Raw genomic sequence first — 23,244 nt, forward strand, 5'->3', positions numbered from 1 at the left:
GGCTATTGTTGTCCAGGTAAGCGATGTGGCTCGTTGGTCTTTTGTTTCATATTTCATTTAATTTCAAGGTTTTGTCCGGATGACTTTCAGAAACCATTTAAATATACCATATAGACGAAAACAAAGAATCCCTTTGAAAGATCATGCAATTTTAAAATCTATGTGAGATTGCTTCTGTATCTTTAATTTGTTAAGTCTAAGGGTATAGAAACCACATAGCCTATCAGACTAAGTGAATATTAAGTCAAAATTTTAAATACATTTTTAATCCGAGTATCGCCGAATCTGTTTTAATCAAGTAGTTCATATCTGTATTGTCAACTTGTTGCGCGTCTAGGGAACCTCGTTTTGAACTCCAACAAATAGCAGTATAAATATGCATCACTACCTCATAGTCTATTCCACATCAACAGCTATGTATCGTCAACCAATTCAGGTTCTTATATATCTTTAATTTGTTAGGTTGGATGAGTCTAGGTTTGAACTTGAGCATTATTATCCTATTTACACAATCAATTTCAACAACTAAACTAGATCAACATATGAATCAATATTAGCTTGTCTCTGTATCTTAAGATTTGGCCTCCAGCTGTAAAAGCCTACCAATGTAAGAGATCTCCACCAAACAATTCCAGAGTATAACCCTTGATAACTATATTTATTTGCCCCTTTATTTAAAATGATTTGTAGTCTTATAACTTTTGGTCTGCCGTCCCACCTGCAAAAGTATTCATATGTAGGCCTAGATGTACCAAAGCCAAACACTTCTCAAAATATACACCTAAAGAGTAACAACCTTAAAATCTATACTTGTATTACTTTTTAATTTAAACTTGTCGAGTCTCTGGAACCTCAGTTTGATATCATCTGAGATAGTATACATATATATTACAGTCAAACACTTCTTTGAATTTTCTGCTCCAGAGTGTTATCATCAGAATGGAGGTGTGTGTGTGTCCCTTTATCTTAACCTAGTGAAGTTTGAGTAACATTACGTTGACATCCCACTTGAGGCAGTAAACATGTACACATTTAAACGTATAACAATCAAATACTTCCAGGAATCAACAATTATGGAGTGTTAACATTATAATCTAAGTTTGTTGGTCCATTCATCTTAAACTTGTTGACCCTGAGTAGCCTTGGTTTGACAGCCCAGCTGTAGTAGTCTATGACAGTGAGGGAGCCCCTACAGACAGTCACTATGTCCTCCATATCAGAGTCTGTAATACTGTCACAGTACTCCAGGCTCACGTGTTGGAGGTTTGTGGCAAACGTGGTGGATCGGTGCGGGAAGCAGAGCGCCTCGTATTCCTGAAATGTTATTGGAAAATGATATTTACAATAAACATAATATTCAATAAGCTTGAAATGTATATAACAGAATCAAAATTTGGCCAAAATAATAAGCATGTCTCAAGGGAAAAACTAAAGATTAAACTGGATTTGTGTTAATCAGTTCGACTTTAAAAAATAAAAATTCCCTGTCTGTGCTAATAATTGTGTAATATGTAGCTGATTAGAATATCTTCAAGCCTCTAAATTCACCTTCGTTGCTTGACATTTGGACTTAAATATTAATCAAGTTTCAGTCAAATTGATAAAAGGCATCTACTGTTTTGACAGCATTTTACGAAATGGTGAATAGAACTAACATCATCGCTAGAGTCGGTTTCCTCATCAGCACTTATCTTCGAATCCAGTTCCCTTTCTTTTGTTTTAAAGAAAAACAGAGCTTTGCATTTGCTCCATTTCAGGTAGTCTGAAAACAAAAGATCGAAACATTGTTAACATGTTCAGATCTAAAAAAAAAAAAAAGGATTTGAAAATTAGCGCAGTCAGATAACAACAAAACACATTTAAAAGCATTTACGGAATTTGATTGCAAATTAGACATTTCACAATTATGTTAATTAGCATATTAACTGACATATATCTCACATAGAATGAAATTGTCTCAACAAAAAAATTAAAAGTTTAAGATATAATATGACCCAAGTCTCTTTCCAAAATCATATTAAAATTTCGTGAACTATTGCATTCAACCTATCAAGTGGTGATAAGCAGTTAAATATTTTACCGGATATAATTGGAAGAAAAGGACCTGACGTCAGAAGGGACTGTCCACTCAACTCCATGCGATTCAGCCGTGGACAGTGCATCAGAAAGGCCTCAATGACGTCATCTTGCAAACCTAAAAAAATGTATTGACGTTTTTTTTTTATTTTTTGTTTCAGAATATTACGTATTTTCCCTACGAAGTTTTATAGCGCCAATTTATGTGAAGAGATGAAAAAAGAATTATGAGTAATATGGGTATGGAGTTAACAAAATATATGAAATAAGATGTTTCAAAAGTCAGAATGGCAATCAATAAAATACAGAAGACATAAAGTGTTGTCCCTTAAAGGATACCAGTTGTGAACTATATGCGTAAATCATTCTTCAAACGGTTAAACAGCATCTGATTATAACAGGTATCACAATTCTTGATATATTTTAATGTGGAAATTTGCATTTTATTTTTGTTAATTCACCTATCTTAAACTTAACTGTGAAAGATTTCTTGTCAGGCATTAAATAATGAGATTTCGTAAGTAAAGTAATCAGGCAGTTGATTACCAAGGCACGCTTGATCAAACAAAGCTAAGACAAGAAGCATCATTTTCTTTTTTCTAGTATATTATTCTACATAACATTGTATGAATAAATGAGTTAAAATCAGTTGATCGTTTACCACAATGGTATACAAGCAGTATTCCAAAATAATATCATATGCATTGCACTTTGTTGATAAATGCGTGCAGGTAATAGGGAAAATGTTCTTACTTGATCCACTCGCCCAGCTGAAATCAATGAAGTCAAGATGGCGGAGACTTTTGGCTAGACTAATAAGTCCATTCCCTGTAATAGACTTTACGCTGGCTATATTTAGACTACGTAACTGCCGGAAGTTCTCACAGAGCAGTCCCAAAGACAGATCAGAAAGCGTCCCCTGACGAACACTGAATGACGTCACACAACTTTTCTTCCGGAGTAAGGAATTTATTCCTCTTTCTGTTAGTTCTTGGCAATAGGAAATGTCCAGAGATTTCAACTTTAATGAAACAAACACCATGCATCATTATGTCTAGCTTATAGTTACAATTAAACAATAAACTGAAAACATTGTTCACATATAAAAGAAAACTTCTACAAAGAATTGCTTTCCAAATATATAAACATTGAATATATATCCCTATATTCTAGTTTTAAGAATGTTTTTTGTTCAGGAGAAGGCATTCGTGTACATACATTTTCTGCAAGTTTTGCCGCCATTCTAATGGCTGTGACGTCATGGATGTCCGTTTCCTTTAGAGAGAGGGTTTCTATGTCCGCGTTGGATACTGCTGGGACCACGCTCCAATCCGTCAGTCTGCGGACATCTGAAGTTATATTGTAAACAAGTGAAACGTTAAATAAACCATATGACCGTTTCAAACTTCTTTATTGCAGTGGATCACAATATCTTATTGCTTTTATTGATTATGTCAATTCGCCTAGCCAAGGCACCAGACTACTGACTATCAGATCCCTAGTTCGATTACAGCATGAGACATTGTTAAAGTACACCACACATATTTTTTTTCGAAATTACTTTATTGTTAGTCGCTTCCTAATCGTAAACATTATCATGATGATAGTTTAGAATTCCTTATCACAACTACTTATAATATTATCGCCTTGTCCACACTGGCGGGACTTTTTTTTTAACTTGTATCAGTTCATAACAATTGAATGCTAGTTTTATCTGAAAGTTCAATGTTTTCCGTCATTCTTAAATAGTACTCTTCAGATTCTAAAATACCATTTTTTTAAAGTATCAATTACATCGCTTCAGCTAAACATTTTGACAGGTGTGGAAAACCCTTATCATATAACTCACCATCAAGTTCCAGCTTTGTGAGCTTCCTGCACTGTGATCCAACGTAACGTATGTGTTCAGCGTCGATAACATGGCAGCCAACCAGAGTCAGCTCCCTGAGATCTACACATGTATCCACAAGACGTTTCAGAAGGTAGTTTGGAAGCTTTGGCCAGGATAACTTAAAGGTCTGCAGGCAAGGGTTTTCAGTTAAGAATGTGTCTAGTGCGTTCTCTAAAACTTTCTGTTTGTTATTGGGATGGACTATCTCTTCAAGGTCTATAGATCTGATGATTGGTTTATAGACACTTTTCATATGTGGTAAACATTCTTTCTCACTCTTTAACTGTCTTTGTTTTGATTTCAAGTCTTTAATCAAATTTCTCGAAAGTTCATTTAGCACCACATCAGTATGTACACTAAACTCTTCTAATTGGTTGGATGCATCAACGGCGTTTTCGAGAGGTTGTGAAAGATCTACACTTTCTTCAAGGTGTCCAACGCAAACAGCATCTTTTGACGGTAACAAAAGTTCTTCTTCACATTTTGGAGGAGGCTGAGAGTCAACAAAATGATCTAGTTGTGGAGATTGCAAAAGCAGATTTTCTTCAATGATAGGACGTATTGTGTGGTTTTCAACACTATCAATATCTGTTTTGACATTTCCTTTTGACAATATGGATTGAGAGGTAGTGGCATAGTCCAAAGAAGACTGTACCAAGTTAAGAAATGTTTTTTGATTAGGGTTGGGATGTCCTTCATCCAAACTCTCTGCTTCAATAGCTGCACTTGCATGGTTAACTTTGTTTTCAGAGTTTTGAACATTATTTGATTCTCTTGCATATCCAGCACAAACTGAATGGTGCTTTGCTATTAACTCTGGTAACTGTTGTTCATCTAGTGTTCGTGGTATTTTGGAAACTATAACTTTATCACTGTCGTTTAGAGTTTCATTGATATTACATAAATCTAAGGATTGTAGTCTTTCATTTAAAACAATATCAATATGGTCCACAGAACATGCATTGGAAGAGTCAGATTTCAAGAAGCTACAAGTACTGAAGCTTTCAAACATATTTAATGATGTTGTTTCTGACAATGTTAAGGGTAAGTCATTGGATTCACAGTTGGCAGCAGAAAGATGCATCTCACTACTACAATTATTTGGTCCATCAATTTGAACCACACTATCAGAATGTTTGTTACCCACATCCACAGACTCTTTGGCAGGAGAAGTCTGAGATTCAGAATTTTCAAAACATCCTGAGAGAAAGGAATTTCCATCTTCATGTACTTGTTGAACATCTTGAGAAGACTGTATCAAAGAGTCGCTATTTCTAGAACTGCTCAGGTATTCTAAAGTTTCAGATGTGTTCTCAGAATATTTCTCCGATGCACTGTGCACATTTTTACTGTCTTTCGTTGCAGATTGGTGCTCTAATGTACTGAGCACATTATCCCTATCACTCATGGCAGTTAGCACAGCTTGGTGCTCTGATGTGTTTGGCACACTATCACTATCTGTCTCTGCAGTGAGTTCACTTTGACCGACATCATTATCACAATTATTTTGAATGACATTTCCATTCTGGGTTGGGATATCACATATGACCTCACTTGACAAAGTCTGCTCTTTACACAGATCAGTCAATTCTGAAGCTGGAGAAGTTCTTTTACTAACGTTTGACAATACTGTTGCTTCAGCCTGTGAGTGAGAAGCATCCTCAGCCAGTGAAGTGAAATTCTCATTAATCTGATTCTCTGTTATTTTTTCACTGTTTTCAGAATTGATCCTTGTAGTTTCTACTATGTCACTGATTTCATCATCACCTCCCAGAAAACTCCTGGGAACTTCTAGTCCAGCAAGACATAGCAAACACTCCAATGTCAACTACAAAGATATGGAAAATACTATTGCACGCCTCATAAATGCCAAAAATAATGATATATGGTATGAAAGAAAAAAAACAGTGATTTAAATTGTAAAACAATTTCTGTTATCATTATAAACCCAAAAAACTAAAACAGAAAGATTTCTGAATATAAGACTAGACAAATCAAAACTTAAATCACATCATGATCATATATAGAAGATTCTGAAATGACTACCGGTACAAAGAGAATATATTTTGCCATGTATCCCCTATAAAACTATTGATATGTTTTAAAATTGCAATTAAATATTGGTATATATACAAAAATTCAGAAGATAAATCATGTATATGACTGTACACAAGATAAATCTCTGCCATTCAATCAACTAAATGTTAACATAAAGGTCTGGAAAGTTGTCTTTTTGACTAAATTGCAGCAATTTATCCTGTGGTATTTTTTTCTGTTGCTATGAAAATACTGTAGATTCCTTATTTTACGCAAGTACTTAATTCCGCGATTCTACCAGTTTACATCAAAACGAGAGAATATTAAATCGCGAACATTGAATTGCTAGCATATTTTGATTTAGTGTACATATGTACATAAAAATAGAAGTGAGATTTTAAATTATTTGAGATGTGCTTCTCGTGATTTTACATGGATCTTAATTCCTCACATTTGATTAGGAATCTAAATTAGTCAGATTATCAAAAGTAACAAGGGTACCTTTGTCCAAGACAGACAGACGTGTTGTAGTGTAGGCCCTGTCAGAGAGGCTAGGTTATGTATGGCTAGATTGGTTAGACAGCGGCACCCAGAGACGTCTATACTGGTCAGTGAACAGGGGTATTCCTCAGTCTCCTTTATCTGAAAATGCGAAAAAAAGAATAAAATAGATTATAATGCTAAACAAATAAACATGGTTATGGGGAAGTGCCAGGGACAAGCTGTTTTGATTTGCTATGTCCTTATACAATAATTAATGTACATAGTTTTACTATAATACACTTTTACGGGGAAAAAAACTTACTTCCATGTTTGAATTTGTTCTAAGCGTGTTCCCTGTAACCAATTTTACTGTGTGTCAAAATTTAATTCATTGTATCTACATACAACTAAGTACAACACATAGGTCAAAAATGTAAAAACATCACTCTTTTCCTTTAAATAAGCAAATAAAAAGTAGATCATGCCAGCATTTGTTGCACATGAAGTGAGCCTCAAACCTACCTTATGGATGTCACATTTGCAATAACATTTTAACTAAACAAATAATTTTTCTACAAAATGTGAGTGAGCATTTCCTTATGCTAAATGATGGGGCCAAAATAAAATTATTGATTGTTTGGAATTGCCTCCTGCCTCATTGAAATAACCCCTGCTGATTAACTTTTATTAGCAAAAAAATCAAGAACCCTTTTTTTATTGTTTTTTTTTTGTTTTTTTTTCATCATATCATGTATAAGTTCATTCAAATTTTTATTAAATTTCTACCAATTTTTAATAAGTTGAACTTCCAGTTTGAAAAAAAAAAATAAAATCCACCCCTCCGTCTTGGATCTGGAAACTCCAAGGTGGCAATTCCAAACAAACATGTTTTTAAGGATGGCCTGATGTCTTGTCTTTCATCATTGTAGAGTTCCTGTTTCCTACTTCAATTAAGCCCCAATGATTTATTGTCAATTTCAGTATCTTAGCTAAAAGCTTCATAGTAAAAACATTATAACGTAATATCTACCGTTGTGTGCTTTCTCCTGCGGTGCTGGTCTTTGTCCAGTAGGAACGCTTCGTCTGTGATGTTATTGCAGGAGGAGACATTGAGGTGTCTCAGCTCGGGAAGATTTTTCAAAATGCTCTGAAAGAAAAAAATAATAACACAGTACTAAATATGTTTAATGTTTGAATCAAGGCACTAAATATATACAAACAATCACTATTCTTGACTGTATTATTTCATCATGATAAAATGCTTATCACAAATGCGCTTTAATGGAACCTCCTTTGAATTCCCTGTTATATCAAAAGCATAATGATATCTAAGTATGTACTCAAATATAACATTTGATTAAAATAATATAATTATCTTAGCAGTGTTTTATATAAAAGAGTTAATGAAAAATTAAATACTAGAACATTTTTTAAGTAAAAGTCTACCCTGTAACTGATTTTTAATCAGGAGCATCATAAACTGACAATAGTCAAATGGGGGGGGGGGGGGGGGTCTGCATTTATTTTATATTTGGATCATTAATTTCAAACTAGGTTATCTTTTTTCAAAACTTATCTACAATTAGAATTGACAAGATTGAGATTTAAGTTTATTCTCAGTAAATGATCTTTAAGTCTGATATCAGATAGCGAAGATCTAGAGATTTACATGAGCGACGGAATCATCCACGGTTGTACAGTCTTCCACGCTCAGCGAAGTCAGATGGAAGCCGGCCATCTTGATTAGCACAAAGAAATCAGGCAACATCATCTGGCTGCACTTCTTGAGGTCAAGGCCATGAAGTTTCTTACAGCTGAAAATCGAAGAACTGAAGGTATTCACAGGCTCCAAAGAAAAGATTTCCCCAGGTATAAAGCAACAGGTTGATTTGAAGGGGTGCTGACCTTTCACTTTTAGAAAAATGTTCCTTTTTTCTGTTATATTCTAATGAAAATTATACATAAAAGAAAATTGGCCTCTACAGGCTGACCCTTAATATCAAAAGGTATAGGTACAGATATTTTTATATTAGTTGTATTCAGTATCAACAAATTAAAGTAAACGGAGTACTTCTTTGGTAACATCGATAAACATAAATATATGTTGTAAGTTTCAAATTTAGACAATTTTTGTTTTCAATGATTCAGATAATTTTATGAGATAATTCCAATCTCAACAACATTCCTTAAGATTTTAATTTACATTCCTTGTGAGATTGTATGAGTGTGTGAATGAATGTCAATGTGAAAAATTATGAATTGCAAATAAAAAAAATTCTTACTAAGGCACAATCTTGATGAACTTGGACGGTTTGATCCGAGTACAGTTGACCAGTCTGAGATTCTGGATGTGTGGGGAGGCAAGACCTGCTAGGATTTCATCGGTCAGCTTCTTGGGATAAAACTGAACCATGTGATTGAGAAGATCCTCTGTTACAGCACTGAGAACACAAATTTATTAATAAGTACATGTAATTATGTAGAATTTCAATTCAAATAGTTTTAAATTAAGGCAAAACTAAAATAAAATGGGACTGTTTATTGCTTTGTTAACATAGATTGGAAAAAAAGTCTAAATACGGGAGAAGAATTATCATGTATATACATGTACATAAATGTAAGAAATATACATATTAAATTATTATGGTATCAAGATCTTATCAACATGTACTAGATATTCACACATTAAGACACTTGCAATATATATATATGTACATTGCAAGGAATACATTTCTACAGATCAAGAATGGGATCAAACCCTGCATCCTAAATCCCTCTAACCACTAACCAGTCTGGTGTTTGAACAGATTAATTTTAAAAGGTAGAATACCAATTACAAAACTGCAGGCTGCTGAGTACTGTAGTGAGAGACTGATCGAAGGCCTCATGAATTAAAATATGCTGTCAACCTATAGCTTACCCTGAATCTCAAAAGTCATTGCTCTATCATGGCTCTATCAACATATCTAAGCTGTCTTGCACAAGCAATATGAATTAATCACTATTACCGGTAGTCTTACCTTACATATTCTGCACAGTTGTAACTGCAGCTGGATGGGAGAAATAATGACAGACCAAACCCAGGCCCCCTGAATCACTGGTCAGGTACTCTACCAACTGAGCTATCTCAAACCTGTCTGACCGTCACACCTCCCCCCCCCCCCCACCCCCCCCACCCCCCCCCCCATCCCCCCTGAAATGATCTTCGTCCCTAAAGATCAACCAAGGCTTTTCCCCAGGCAGGAGTTAACCTGTCAGTTCCTGGGGTCGGCACAGCACCAAAAGCAACGGGATGGGAGAAATAATGACAGACAAGACTGAGATTCGAACCCTGGCCCCCTGAATCACCAATCAGTGCTCTATCAACTGAGCTATCTGGAGTCAGTATTCAAACTGGTCTGATCGCCACACAGTAAAACCCAGTAGACAACAATGTACGTTGGCCGCCACACAACAAGACTTTTTGTATACCTGTGGTAAGCCAGTTTAAGGTACTCAGTGACATCCTTCCCATTTGTCAGATCTAGCAGATTCTGAACACAAATCAGTCTAGCGATGTGTTGGAGGGATAGGGGTTCGGCCATGTCTGGTTTTTTTAATCTGAATTAAAGAAAAATGACAAGTCTTTCCTGAAAGAGATATTAATATGTTATAGAGAACGTTAGATATATTACTGGAACATCAGATGACTATGATAGTTATAACTCGATAAACCAAAAAATCTACTGTGAAATCACAATCTAGATCTAATGATTTTGAAATCAAATTCATTATTTGCAGAGAGAGAGAGAGAGAGAGAGAGAGAGAGAGAGAGAGAGAGAGAGAGAGAGAGAGAGAGAGAGAGAGAGACTAACCAACTTGCTTTCAGCAAAACATAATTCCTTGAATAAGGACTATCTCCGATTCATCATGATTGTTGATATTCACAACGATTTTATTTTCTGGTTTCCGTGCCCGATGATTTATTTATAAAATGCAATTATTCATCCTGACCGATAAACTATTGTGTGTATTTGATCTTTGATTGGTATAAGAGTTCTAAAGGTGGATAATTGTTTTAAAGCATGCACATTAGTTTGACTCTGTATGAATCCTTAGGCTGCCTGTGATTTTCCAAATTATTGTCATCGAGATCGAAGTTCTGAGAATATATTTTCATGTAAACAAAACGTGATTTATTCGGTGAGCATGGTGAGTATCCTTTATACATATTATGCAGGTTGACAGTTGACACTTTCCATAAAATAATTTACTGTCAACTGGGGGACAGGACGATGCAGATAGTTGACAAACTCTACTGTCGTGCGGGGGACAATTTTGAAAACATTATCCACTATAAACCAAGGGACAGGACGATGCTGACAGTTGCCACTTTTTTTTGGCTTGGGGTAAAATGCTGACGATGGACCCTCCACTTTGGAGGGTCCATAGTGGAGGGGGTGGAGCTTGGTGTGTCAGTCTTAATTCAGAGTCTGTTTGATCTGTCATACCAATTATGTTATCAGAAAGAGAATGGGGCACATTGTTTTATTTATATGACTTTTAAACGCAAGAACATAAAACTCTCCCTTAATTGACGATAATGAATGGTGCCGCTTTCATTTAGGTGCTAGATTTTTTAACAGTACATATTGTTCATTAGTTCTACACAAGATGTATGTAGTAAAAATATTACAGGTGCATTATATTGCATTATTATTACCGGTATTATGGACAAAATGTTTAAAATTTATAACAGCTTATGAATTTTATTCTACAAAAGTGTAAGTCTTGTAAAAATCTCCGACAACAAACCGAATTGTTAATACGTATTTTGCAACGCAGCTGACATTCTTGATGACTTGGAATTCGGACTCAGATATTTCCGGTAATCATATTGTTTGAGAACAAGATCATTGGGTGGTTTTCTTAATTCGTCTGTAATTAATTGTCCACATCCATGGCATTTTTTTTACTATTAATTTTTTAACATTTGTTAATCAGGGAAAAAAAATAATCTCTCAACGTTGAGGTGTGTTAATTAACTTCCTGTTCACAGTCTCATTGGATTCAGAATAATTGTTACACAAACATAGAGTAATTTATGTATCCTGATAAAGTTTATTTGAAGTAGCCAAATTCAGTAAATGTTAGGACCTCCCTTTCCTTTTTTTTATTTCTAATAAACAACAACAATGTTTTAGCTATTAGGTGCATGATGAAATTGGAATGGCAGATCAAAGAGACTCTAAATTAAGATTGACACACCAAGCTCCACCCCCTCCACTATGGACCCTCCAAAGTGGAGGGTCCATCGTCAGCATTTTACCCCAAGCCCTTTTTTTTGACAATATTCTACTATCAACATGGGGATAAGTCGCTGGTTGATACTTTCCATAGCATAATATTTTTTTTTCTTTTTCAAGTATTCATATTACATAAATCATAATAAATTGCATATCAACCTGATAAATATTGAGAAAGAGAGAGAGAGAGAGAGAGAGAGAGAGAGAGAGAGAGAGAGAGAGAGAGAGAAGCGCTGTAGATATTTGATAAATTCATCCAGTTTACCAAGGCCCCATCAAATAGTACTTGTCATTTATTTTTACAAGTAATATATCTATTTGCACACATAATCTTGATGGACGATATCACTGTCGAGTCAGTGTCAACCGGAAACAGTTTGATAATTGACCTTTCTATTACAAAATCTTCTGTCAACAGTTAACACTTTCCTTGACACTTTCCTTGGGAGACAGGTCAACAGTTGACTGCAGCAATAGCAGGCTATCCAAGAAATCAACCCCTGTTAACCTGTTTAGAAAGAACAATTTTCAAAATTTTGCTCCAATAAATTTTGGAATGAGATTTTGACAGGGGCCTCTCAACAGCCCCTATTAGTTATAGAGAGAATATACTGTATTACTTTAATTGCATATGCTGATTGAAACCTCTATAATTTTTTACAGTATCAATTTTTACCTATATATTTTCAGCCTTAATTGATCACATGATTTGTCATGTGATTCTGTATGAAGCTGCACTCCTCCTGACATGCCTACTTGGGGACTTCCTGCCATCCACAGTGAGTGGTAACCATGGCAACCTGTGGAGAGCTTTGATTGACAGCCTTACCCATGGGGGCGTGGCTTTCTTCTCCTGGGCAGTCCTGGTACAGGCTAGGAACATGAGAGGATTGTGGGAGAGTTTGATCTGTGGACTTCTGGGCATGGTGATAGACAGCGACCATTTCATTGCTGCCAGATCCTTGTCTTTACAGGTATTTATAATCCCCTCTCTAATTGTACAGTCAATTCCTTCGGACTCTTTGTGTCACAATTTTATATAACTCTATTTGATGGTGTTCAAAATAAATTGTTATCATTATATTGCACCTTCAATCTTTATTTTGAAGACATTAACCATCTGTTTCATCCAAACAAACATTTATTTACTGTTTAGTCCAATCTGAATAAAATCAAATCTTTGATCCTCTCTAACAATTATATGGAGCAACATAAATTGTTGGAGTGGATGAAATATCTTATTTTATTGATTTTTTGTCTTCATCTGATTAATCACCAAATAGTGTCCCCTTAAAATTTAGGATAAGAATATCAGACACTGACTTGACAATTAAACTAAATCTTTTCATTTTAGGCTGCATTGTCTCTGAGGTCACGACCTTTCCTCCACTCATCGACCTTGACCCTGGCCCTCTGTGTCCTCCTCTTCCTGACAGGACACGCCCTCAACAAGGGGTGGATCAAGCTTCTGTCCGTCATGTGTTTTCTGGCCTGGATGTCACACCATGTCAGGGACGGATCAAGGCGGGGCCTCTGGTTCCCTCCCCTTGGATCCACCCCTGCTATTCCTTACAGTATCTATGTCACAGTGACCTGTTTAATGCCACTGGTCATGATGTTTGTGTTACAGACATGTCATGTGGATTTTATGAGCTTGAATGCTCACAGACAGCTGGTCAAAGAAGCAAGACTTGATAATATACTACCTGTATGATGGCAGAAATTAAATAAATACTATGTATGAGTGAATACTAATTTATTTTAATATTATATATTCTTTTAAATGTTATATTTTTTGTGGTTTATTTGTTAAAGATGATCAATGCTAGAAGAGTTATCATTCTTGATTAATAATCTCCTTTTTGTGGCAATCATGAATATTCAGATATTTTGCTAAATGGCAAAATTAATATTCTCCTCATGTATTTTGAAATCAAAGGAAAAATGGTTTTGTACCTAGTACATCAAACTCATGTGTTATAATCTCAACAAATATAAGCAGATTAAATAGATTACAAATACATTTTTTTTTACATTTATGCATGATATGTTACATTTGCTAAGGTGACCATGTATATGTATAGCGTGCTGGCTTGATGGCTATAAAAATAATGTGGTTTCCTCATATTAGGGATTAGGGTGTACCCTCTACCCTCTTTAGATAACAAGTAAACAAGTCACATTTATCTTAATTGTGATTGGATGCATTCTGTTATAAATATTTCTAATTTTAATAAAACTGTGCCAGGTTCATATGAAGTTGATAAGCTTGAGAGAGTTATCTTTCCTGTTGGGATTTTTTTTTTTTATAAAATTGTTGGAAAAAATGACCCTACTCTTGGGATGTCACTTCTCGCCTTTTACAAAATCAAAGAAGAATGGCATTGTTAGGATAAAAAACTATAAAAGTAAAACAAAATTATGTTGTTTCTATTTGTTCTGAACTTTGTGAACATGTAGCCAGGAGATAAGCATAGCAAACAACCCCTTCCCCAGCTAACAGCATTGCCATGATAAAGCTACAGTAGATAATTGATAAAAATTGAGTTCTAGAAAAAATAAAATGATAAAATAGAATATATTTTAATGTATTAACATTAAAAGAAAATGTTCAGTAGACAAACCCGTTTGTGTTCTGTGAATTTGTAACTAGTTGAAATTGTTAGTGTTGCATGCAAAGTATTACCTTAGAATGTAATACAGAATTTAGCAAAACAAATATTCTTGATTACAGGAAAAACAAAAATTCTCTCTCTCTCTCTCTCTCTCTCTCTCTCTCTCTCTCTCTCTCTCTCTCTCTCTCTCTCTCTCTCTCTTGTAGCTAGAGTTATCTTTCCTTTGGTATATGAGCGATTATTTTGACCATCCTCAAGATATAATTTGATGAAACATAATGTTTACATTTATGAATAAACATTTTAAAAACAAAACAAAAATAGATTTGAAATGAAATGCATATTTTTAGACGATTTCTTTCCGATTACCTCAGCGTGAAAAAAGATATTTTGCATATATATGTTGTTTAGCCATTGGCTGAAAGAAGAAACCTTAGAATATATATAACATACGATTCTTGTATTAGCGTATGAGTAAGGATGTGATTATAAATATTGAAGACCAATTGCCCCCTCTCCATGGAATTACTGGCTACTGGTGGACTTTTATATACAGGTATAGGTGTGTCGTGAAAATTATAAATTATGAAAATCAATTAATCAAAACACTGTCAAAATTGCTTTGTGACCACAGGTAATAAAAATGTAGGTTTGATATATCTAAATATAGCCACGGAAGATTTATTACTAATATATGTAATAGAATTTTAATCGAAAGTAGCACCTGGATAGAAGTTTACGAGGAAAAATAAAATATTTAGATTTTTAAAACCACAAATTATAAAAACCACAAATAAAAAAATGCAATCAAAAGTTATGAGGCGAATAATATTCGGCCTCATTCGATATTGAGAGTTCGTTTGATCCTCCTCAAATTCACCAATGGGCGTCCACGGCATATTTTTCATCAACTCCACATAGATGAACCAATGAGGTATACACATAAAAACAAAGCTAATTTCAAATTTAAATATGTGGAAACGGTTTGTTTTGACGGTTTAATTGATCAACCATAAGCAAGCACGCATTTTTATTTTTATTCTATTTTTTAAGCCCAGTGGCTATCAAATGAAAAACAAGTCTCGAATTCACACGTCAGTTTCATTAGCGCACGAATCGACTGCAATGGCCCAACTACACGTAACTAGCTACATTTTGATGTTAATTTCGACATTGAAATTGGTTGATTGTGAGTACCATTTAAAATATGTTTATTTCTTTTTTATCCACATATATCGGTTTAATATTTTTTGTTCACTCACCATTAAATGTACTATGCGCGTAATTGAACATAAATGACCTGTTACGCATAGCTGGAGAAGAAGTCTTTCAGCTTTTTACCCCATTTATTCATTTCATTTTCTACTTTAAAACTTTTTTTTGGGGGGGGGGGGTATTCATTAAACATAATTTGATCCATTAGCCTCTACTAACCCCATGTGCAGAAACTGCTATAAAAGCATGATAAATCATACATGTCAGAATTTATTAGTTTCGTTCATTTTGTTCAATTATATATGTCTGCCATTTGTGAATGTCTCTCATTCGCAAAATTCACGTATGCTAATTAACAGACCACAGAGTTTAGCTCGTAAAATTATTTTTAATACCTTGCTAAAACCTCAACAATGAAATGAACTTTAATTTAATTTTATTAGTTATTTTTTCTTCTTCATAAAACGCTACGAAATTCAGTAATGTTCGTGTACTCTTAATATTATCCGCATTCCTTTCTTTGGCGCATTTTAAGTTTCTGCCTATTTTACTGGAGAAAAACACATTGGTACTTTTGTGGTATGTAATAGTTTACACAAATCTTCACAAAAGATGTACTTGCATGTTTCGTCTCCTAGATCCACATATGCCTCATATAGTAGATAAATTGTACGGACGTAACAACGTTTATAAATTAATTAAAACTCAACTATATTTCAATGCAGCATTTGTTTTTTGGAAATTTCCCGTTTTAAACATGTAAGTTACCATCTTTCTATCGCTGTACTTCTTTCTTTCTATCTCTTTAGCTACCTGTACTTATCTCGGACGAACCTACAAGACCGCGGACAGGTTTCCAAAGGGGGAATCTTGCAACATGTGCACGTGCCGGGAGTCCGGAAAAGTGGACTGTACTACCATCACCTGCTACCAGTTTCCCAGTAAGACTTAAACCCAATCTCCGCTGACCAGGAATTTCCGTTTAACCGGGTTACCCCCCCCCCCCCGGCCCAAAAAAACCCAACCCAACCAATGAAAAGTTGGTATTAGCCGTGTCATGTTGTAATTTTTTTTTTTTAATTTACCGGTTGGCAGTAAATAAAACATGACAACTTGTAAATTTTGTATATACTGTCACACGATAAATTTTGATTCAAAATTTACGACATGCACAGCTGCTTTCGAACCCTCAAGCTAAATGTTGAATATCATAATCAACTTTCAGTGTATGTCGGAGATGACATCCACCCCCACCTTCCACCCCCTCATCGTGCTATACCACGCCATGACGACCCGGAGAGGACCATGAATATAATGTGGTCGTGGGCTGGGACTATATATTCCTTCCCTAAATTTAGTTTTTAAGATATCAATTAATGATTTAGCGTAGTAAACACTACTTTGCCTTTGAGTCAGCGTCTAAAACCACAAGTCATTGTATAACTTCCCTTTATTAACTCTTTGGTAGAGAGTATATTTGCCTAATTTTCTCTAAAACTTGTTTTTAATTAATTTCACATAAATAGGACGCAATGCAACACAAGCACCCGGCCGTCTCTGAATCGCGGTCCGGGGATATAGAAATGCAAAATATTATCGAAGTGGGGGGATAGGGAAAGGGGGTTAGATGCAAATACTAACTTTGCCAATTTTTTTTTACATGTATTGTTAAACTGTAGAATTTAGCCCGAATACTGTTTTTACTTTTGATGCTGATATGTTAATGAAGAACCCCCCCCCCCTCTCTCTCTCTTTCACTCTCTCTCTCTCCCTTGCTTCTTGCAGGAGAAAGCTAGATATATATGTTTAGCTTGTTATTCAAGTTCTATTCATTCATTGTGAAAAAGTGTTGCCATTCAAAATTATGCAAAAATACCCCTATCCTCTCTTCCCGAAAAACATCGCCCTAGATAGCGACTGATAACCCATAATTTGTTCATCGCTCATATCATGTTCTTTCAAAAATTTCTTTTAACGACTAATCTGATTTTTAACGTTACATTTTGTCGACACGATTTTACACCCTTGATTGCCAATATACATGTAAAACAAGACCCCTTATTTTGCCTACATAAGTCGGTGATACTGACCCTATTCAATAGTTCTGTCAGTGAATGCACGATAAGCTATCATCGCGGGGTTCTATCTGTTTATATAACGTGACCTTGTAAACAGAGATTCTAATACTTTTATTAGATTAGTTCGCCAAGTCATTGAATGGATAAAATTGCATAAGCGACATCATTCAATGGTTTACAGATAGAGACCTTTGGTACACAACCAGTATTAGTTTGGTCAAGAGTGTACAGTGGACGTGTAATACATGAATACATTATCAAAACACGTACATATGATAAACTTTTCTACTACATGTATTATTGAATACATTTTATTTTTTAAAAAATGTACAGCCACGTAAATAGTTCCATCTCATTTTTGTGTGTAGCGCCCAAAAAGCAGACGTTTAGTAAATAAATACTTTGTGCACATTCAGTACACAAAGTTGAGGTCTTATGTCTAAGTTCCTCGGTTTAACACGTACTGTTTATGCGCTCCAAACCAGAATACACATTAAAGTAAATTAAATTAATATCACAAAAGTTTGATTTTGTCTGACTCCGTAATGCTCTATCACCGCTCAATCCAGGCCTCTGCCTCGTGTTGTAAACTTCCGAGAAAAGCCTCTCGAACCACCGACACCGGAAGTAAGCGACCACGCGGCATGAATACGATCGCCAACAGCGTATCCATTCCGGTCCGATGCGTCTCGTGAACTTGCAAAAGCACATGCGCATACGGATTTTCCGGATTCAGATCTTTATTGAAAGACCCGTGATGTTTGAGATTCACATAAGTCCCGGTAAACAGGCCCCGGGGATTTGACTTGTGCTCCAGAAATGTCGGAAGAACATCCTCGTTGTTGGCAATATCCAAGGCCTCTTTCTTTTCAAAAGTTGTCGCCCTTGTCAGGTCTGTGGACGGCCTTAAACACAACCGCCATCCGTCTATAACCCGGTCCTTCTGGAACACCGGTAGTTTGTGCCTCTCCCACAGGGAGTTTAGATGCACCAGGTCCCTGGTCTTTGAAATATATCGGTTCATTATGAAGCACACAACACAAAAATTAAGGAACACTGGCTGAAAAAAAAAAGAAACGTGATTTTACATCAAATGTGGTTGTTAGTGAATGTCAAACATCTATGCAGTAATACTTGCTATGGAACAATGTTACGGACATAATCTTCTCACTTTTCTGATTAGCGAAACTTATTTATATAGCTGCAGGTAGTTTGATGGATTAGCTTTGGGATAGGAGAAAGTTTTTTTTAAATACCTTCAGCTAACAAGGACCTAAGGATGTATAGGATCACTTGAGAAAACCACAACCATATTTAAAGATTTGCACATTCCGTTCACAAGTTTACATAAACTAAGATATCGATATCAAATCAATAGTAAGTATACATATGTATCCGTACATGTATGTATGAAAGCTAAAACATTGTCCTAAGGAGAGTGGGGGAGTTCAAGAATTATTCGTACATTCAAGTTTATTTTTGATGGGTCAAAATCTTTTATTACAAAAACAAACAAAAAACAGAGAAAGGTGGATTTTAGGATTTACATGTAGACTGGTCTCTACAATTAATCACACGCATTTACGAACAAATATCTATCTATCTATCTACTAGTATCTATCTATCTATCTATCTATCTATCTATCTATCTATCTATCTATCTATCTATCTATCTATCTATCTATCTATCTATCTATCTATCTATCTACATGTAAATCTCTCTCTCTCTCTCTCTCTCTCTCTCTCTCTCTCTCTCTCTCTCTCTTTCACTCTGATCCCTCTGTCCTCCCATACTTCTTCGACATCCCCCGTCCCGTGTCACTGCTTACTCAGCTGTAGGTAGATAAGGACCTTGTCCCCGGTGATCAGGTGTCTATCGGCTGGAGAGATAATTGACCTTCACCTCACATGGCTGTCTGAATATACAGCTGAGTCGGCCCACAGCTAAGATACACGTCACAATATCGTGATACCCCCCCCCCCCCTTAAAATAACGAGGGACTGACGACATAGTTTTAAAACACATACATCTGAATGTGACACGACGTGTTACAATTGTTTACTGATCTACCGACGTATGAAATATTTCCTGTATGGATGATTAAAGAAGGAAATATTTAAATAAGTGGCGAAATGGGGAATTTTTACGGTACAGTGGGAAGCGCTAGCTTTCCTCTGTAGTCTATGTTCACTGACTGCTAGGTAATACGTATCCAGTTTACTGCGCTTTTAACAACACACTGTGCTATAAGTGTGGACCCGCATAATTTAAATATATATCAACTGAAATGTGTGCTACTTGTCTCCGTTTTAATATTGCTGTGTAAACATTTTGAATTTTGAAGTAGATCATTTTTTTTTCATATATTGTATAGTATGTTGGTAAACAAATAACGTGTCTGGACGTAAAAAAAAATATTATGTTTGGGTGGTGTGTGTGTGTGGGTGTGTGTGTGTGTGGGGGGGGGGGTATCTAATGTAATGAACTCAACAATTTGAAATGGGTAATCATTTTTTCAATTTATTCACGACTTTAATTATGCACCATGCGATGGAAATAGTTTCAAATAAGTGGGTTTCTTTGCAATGCATATAACATGTATTTTATCGTTTTATGCAGTAATAATTTCGACAAATAAATAAAAACTCTGATGATTCACATTCAGACTCTGCTCTAGTAAAATGTTTTGCTTCCATGCAAGTGCAGGCAGTTAGTATAGTACTAGTAATATTATAATATTTTTCGCAGAAAGAAGTGTAGTGTATGTTGAAATTATCATTATCATCATCATTTTCATCATGAAAGTGATGAACAATTCACACGAACTATTCCAGATAGCGGAGAAATACATGAACCTGTTGAATCGCAGTATCGAACGCAAGCTGTTGTTTAATGATCGATTATGAAGTAGTCTTTCTGGGGTTTTTTTTTATTGCCTTTGGCTTTTATAGTATTTCCATAGCTTTACTTTTGAAAAATATTCATGCAATATTTTGCAAAAAATCGCGTGCCAGGAGTTCTCATTATTGATTGCCGTAACGAGATTTTTTAGTTTTCATTAGATAGTATAAATGTTTGTAGATGAATCAAGATAAACGACTTCGTAAAGTACCATTTGAACACAACTATTTCTTTGTTTTAAGATTACGCGTACGGTAACTTGATTAATGGTCTTTAAAATAAAACTTGGAATATGGACTGCAAAGCATCGCGGCTTGTCCATTACTAAGGGTTGTCATAAAATTGATATATTATATATATCTACCACCTTTTAAAATCAATATATTCAGACAAAAATGCAGACGTATCTTACAGGAACCAGACAAATTCTATTTAAGGGTGACAAAATTTATAGGAGGCCTAAGCAATTACTCAGGACGTAGTGTGCTTAATTAAAAGAAGATGGTCATTTTTTTTAAAAACCGTATTGTTTGGTGTGTGTTGCTGTAAAAAAAATTATCACGATTTTGTTTTTGTTTTAGAATGCCGTTACAACGGTTTGGTTCACGAGGCCGGAAGTCGATTCCCTGCCGGTGACGGGTGTAACGAGTGTATCTGTACCACTCTGGGGGTCCCCCAATGTACCAAGTATAAATGTTACCCCGGTATGTTATATTTTAACAAAATCATGCTTTCTTAGGTGATTCATGCGGGATATGAAGGTGGCGAAATTGCAGAAAAAAGCATAACCCCCCCGTTAGCGGGTTATGTACATTTAGGTACATTTTTAGCGCTAATGCGGGTTATGTACTTTTTTGGCAATGTCGCCACCGCACATACATGTAGTTCAACTTTTATCAGGGTATGGTTTCGTTTCTGCCATTTTGTTCTCTTGTTGGCGAATGTTGATTCATGTATGCGTAAATGTAAACAAAAGTGCATATTGGCGAATATATTGGCGCCTGTAATGGTTCTCAGTTTGTTTCGATACAGTTTATAAGTCTGCACACAATTCATGTTAATGAAATATTATATTACACCAACCTAAGCTTATACATTGTTTGCAGCGCTAGATACGGAACGCTTAAAGTGCAAGCAAATGTAAATATAATCTTAAATAGAATTTGCTTACATGCATTTAAAACAATAAAAAAAAACCATAATGCTTAATTTGACAAGTTTTTTAGAGACTGTTGGTTTCTTCGTAGACATTTGATCCTAGATTAATGATTGCTGATGTCTATAATGGCGATTACGTTAGATTTTGTCTCTATGTGACTTTTAACTGTTAACGTTTTATACTTTATCCTGTCTTTTCATCTCTCTCTCTCTCTCTCTCTCTCTCTCTCTCTCTCTCTCTCTCTCTCTCTCTCTCTCCTCAAATCGTCTATTAGATATGTATACATTATTTTTTTTTTATATTATCAGACTGCACATATAACGGATTAAAGTATAAAAAGGGACAAACGTTTCCAAAGGGAGATAACTGCAACAATTATTGCACGTGCACAGTGACCGGTAAAGTGGAATGTACCCAAAATACGTCTTGTTTCTCAGGTTTGTAGAATCATTTTTGTCTCACTCAGATTCATTCTCTGTATGCCTATTATACATTTCATTTTCTTTAACTTGAGTTTTTGTCAAAGATTTCAATTCAAATTTCATATTCAGTTAATTAATTGATTAGTCCATTAATTGATTGACTGGCTAACTGTTTACTGTAAACGTATTATATTTAGCGTGTACGATATTTAGCAGAATATGATTTTTTAACAAGTTAGCTTGGATTTGATTTAGCGCATTTCTGATTGTACCTATTTATCTACTTATATATTTTACATTTGGCGGTGTACTTGATTTAGCAGACGATGTTTTCCGCCAAAAACGCTAAATAGAATACACAGCCAAATGTCATACGTAAAACTAGTAAATTGATTCATCGATTGATTGTAGACTGTGTGTACAATGGTCAGACATACAGTACGGGGCAGGAGTTCCAGTCGTCTGATGGCTGCCGACTCTGTCAGTGTACCCCTGACGGATCGTACACGTGCTCAGAGAACTACTGTCTCAGAGATTCCAACAACCTGCTCAAATAAAGATAAAACAAAATTGTCTTAAACGTTATCTTCTGTTAAAATTTTATAACGTGTGTTATATCGTACAACCTTTTTTATCACAAAGCCTTTGTCAAACGAACTTCCTACGACAACAATAAGATTCCAACAGTCTAGTTAAATAAAGATTAAGCAAAAACAGCGTTATCGTCTGTTTATAGCATGTGTTATATCATACAACCTTTTTATCCCGAAGCCTTTGTAAAGCGAATCTCCTACGACAACAATAAGATGAAACAACTGTTATTACCTGTCTGTTATAACTATTTACCTTATCAAACAAGGAATTATAATGCAATGGCTTCTTGTTATTCACCTGTACGTATATCAGATCAGTCGTGGGTTATTTTACACATGTATGCGACATTTGTGTAGACATGTTGTAAAAAACAATTATTCATTGGGTGGATGTAGCCGGAAATCAAATGAATAAGATTTTATACAACCAGCAATATGTGTAAGGTTTTACCTTTCATTTGTGATAATATAACAAAAAATCATGGTCT

At 35.2% G+C, this 23,244-nt stretch overlaps 4 protein-coding genes across 4 annotated transcripts; 2 read left to right on the top strand and 2 right to left on the bottom strand.

Annotated features, from left to right (window-relative positions):
• Positions 1 to 698: 698 nt before the first annotated feature.
• On the bottom strand, positions 699 to 7,961 carry LOC105325307 (uncharacterized). Its single transcript, XM_066087594.1, has 10 exons — positions 7,934 to 7,961; positions 7,776 to 7,789; positions 7,518 to 7,661; positions 6,506 to 6,646; positions 3,926 to 5,795; positions 3,295 to 3,425; positions 2,830 to 3,097; positions 2,081 to 2,194; positions 1,656 to 1,762; positions 699 to 1,314 (listed from the first exon to the last, which is right to left on the bottom strand). The coding sequence occupies exons 1-10, from the start codon at positions 7,959 to 7,961 to the stop codon at positions 1,072 to 1,074; spliced, it is 3,060 nt and encodes a 1,019-aa protein (XP_065943666.1). The 3' UTR covers positions 699 to 1,071.
• A 151-nt stretch (positions 7,962 to 8,112) lies between these two features.
• On the bottom strand, positions 8,113 to 10,457 carry LOC136270343 (uncharacterized). The gene is made up of 4 exons (XM_066067762.1): positions 10,342 to 10,457; positions 9,959 to 10,087; positions 8,770 to 8,928; positions 8,113 to 8,301 (listed from the first exon to the last, which is right to left on the bottom strand). Exons 2-4 carry the CDS (start codon positions 10,069 to 10,071, stop codon positions 8,145 to 8,147), a joined length of 429 nt encoding a protein of 142 aa, XP_065923834.1. The 5' UTR covers positions 10,072 to 10,087; positions 10,342 to 10,457; the 3' UTR covers positions 8,113 to 8,144.
• Positions 10,458 to 10,612: 155 nt separating this feature from the next.
• LOC117686940 (transmembrane protein 267-like) lies at positions 10,613 to 13,647 on the top strand. The gene is made up of 3 exons (XM_066067714.1): positions 10,613 to 10,669; positions 12,463 to 12,746; positions 13,127 to 13,647. The coding sequence occupies exons 2-3, from the start codon at positions 12,477 to 12,479 to the stop codon at positions 13,484 to 13,486; spliced, it is 630 nt and encodes a 209-aa protein (XP_065923786.1). The 5' UTR covers positions 10,613 to 10,669; positions 12,463 to 12,476; the 3' UTR covers positions 13,487 to 13,647.
• Positions 13,648 to 15,422: 1,775 nt separating this feature from the next.
• On the top strand, positions 15,423 to 22,897 carry LOC105325305 (von Willebrand factor C and EGF domain-containing protein-like). The gene is made up of 5 exons (XM_011424822.4): positions 15,423 to 15,576; positions 16,412 to 16,543; positions 21,164 to 21,286; positions 22,050 to 22,178; positions 22,575 to 22,897. Exons 1-5 carry the CDS (start codon positions 15,456 to 15,458, stop codon positions 22,718 to 22,720), a joined length of 651 nt encoding a protein of 216 aa, XP_011423124.3. The 5' UTR covers positions 15,423 to 15,455; the 3' UTR covers positions 22,721 to 22,897.
• The last annotated feature ends 347 nt before the right edge of the window (positions 22,898 to 23,244 follow it).

Source organism: Magallana gigas, chromosome 1 (genome assembly GCF_963853765.1).
Source record: "Magallana gigas chromosome 1, xbMagGiga1.1, whole genome shotgun sequence".
NCBI classification, from domain to species: domain Eukaryota; kingdom Metazoa; phylum Mollusca; class Bivalvia; order Ostreida; family Ostreidae; genus Magallana; species Magallana gigas.

Excerpts from the sequence above, each read along its gene's own strand:
- LOC105325307 (XM_066087594.1), bottom strand. The coding sequence starts at position 7,961 with ATGCTCCTGATTAAAAATCAGTTACAGG. Across the intron at positions 5,796-6,505 it reads TCTGTCTGTCTTGGACAAAG|TTGACATTGGAGTGTTTGCT; the intron begins GTACCCTTGTTA and ends ATATCTTTGTAG. Across the intron at positions 3,426-3,925 it reads CACAAAGCTGGAACTTGATG|ATGTCCGCAGACTGACGGAT; the intron begins GTGAGTTATATG and ends ATATAACTTCAG.
- LOC117686940 (XM_066067714.1), top strand. The coding sequence starts at position 12,477 with ATGATTTGTCATGTGATTCTGTATGAAGCTGCACTCCTCCTGACATGC. Across the intron at positions 12,747-13,126 it reads CCAGATCCTTGTCTTTACAG|GCTGCATTGTCTCTGAGGTC; the intron begins GTATTTATAATC and ends TTTTCATTTTAG.
- LOC105325305 (XM_011424822.4), top strand. The coding sequence starts at position 15,456 with ATGAAAAACAAGTCTCGAATTCACACGTCAGTTTCATTAGCGCACGAA. Across the intron at positions 16,544-21,163 it reads CACCTGCTACCAGTTTCCCA|AATGCCGTTACAACGGTTTG; the intron begins GTAAGACTTAAA and ends TTTTTGTTTTAG. Across the intron at positions 22,179-22,574 it reads AAATACGTCTTGTTTCTCAG|ACTGTGTGTACAATGGTCAG; the intron begins GTTTGTAGAATC and ends GATTGATTGTAG.
- LOC136270343 (XM_066067762.1), bottom strand. The coding sequence starts at position 10,071 with ATGGCCGAACCCCTATCCCTCCAACACATCGCTAGACTGATTTGTGTT. Across the intron at positions 8,929-9,958 it reads CTTAAACTGGCTTACCACAG|TGCTGTAACAGAGGATCTTC; the intron begins GTATACAAAAAG and ends TTGTGTTCTCAG. Across the intron at positions 8,302-8,769 it reads TTCATCAAGATTGTGCCTTA|CTGTAAGAAACTTCATGGCC; the intron begins GTAAGAATTTTT and ends TTCGATTTTCAG.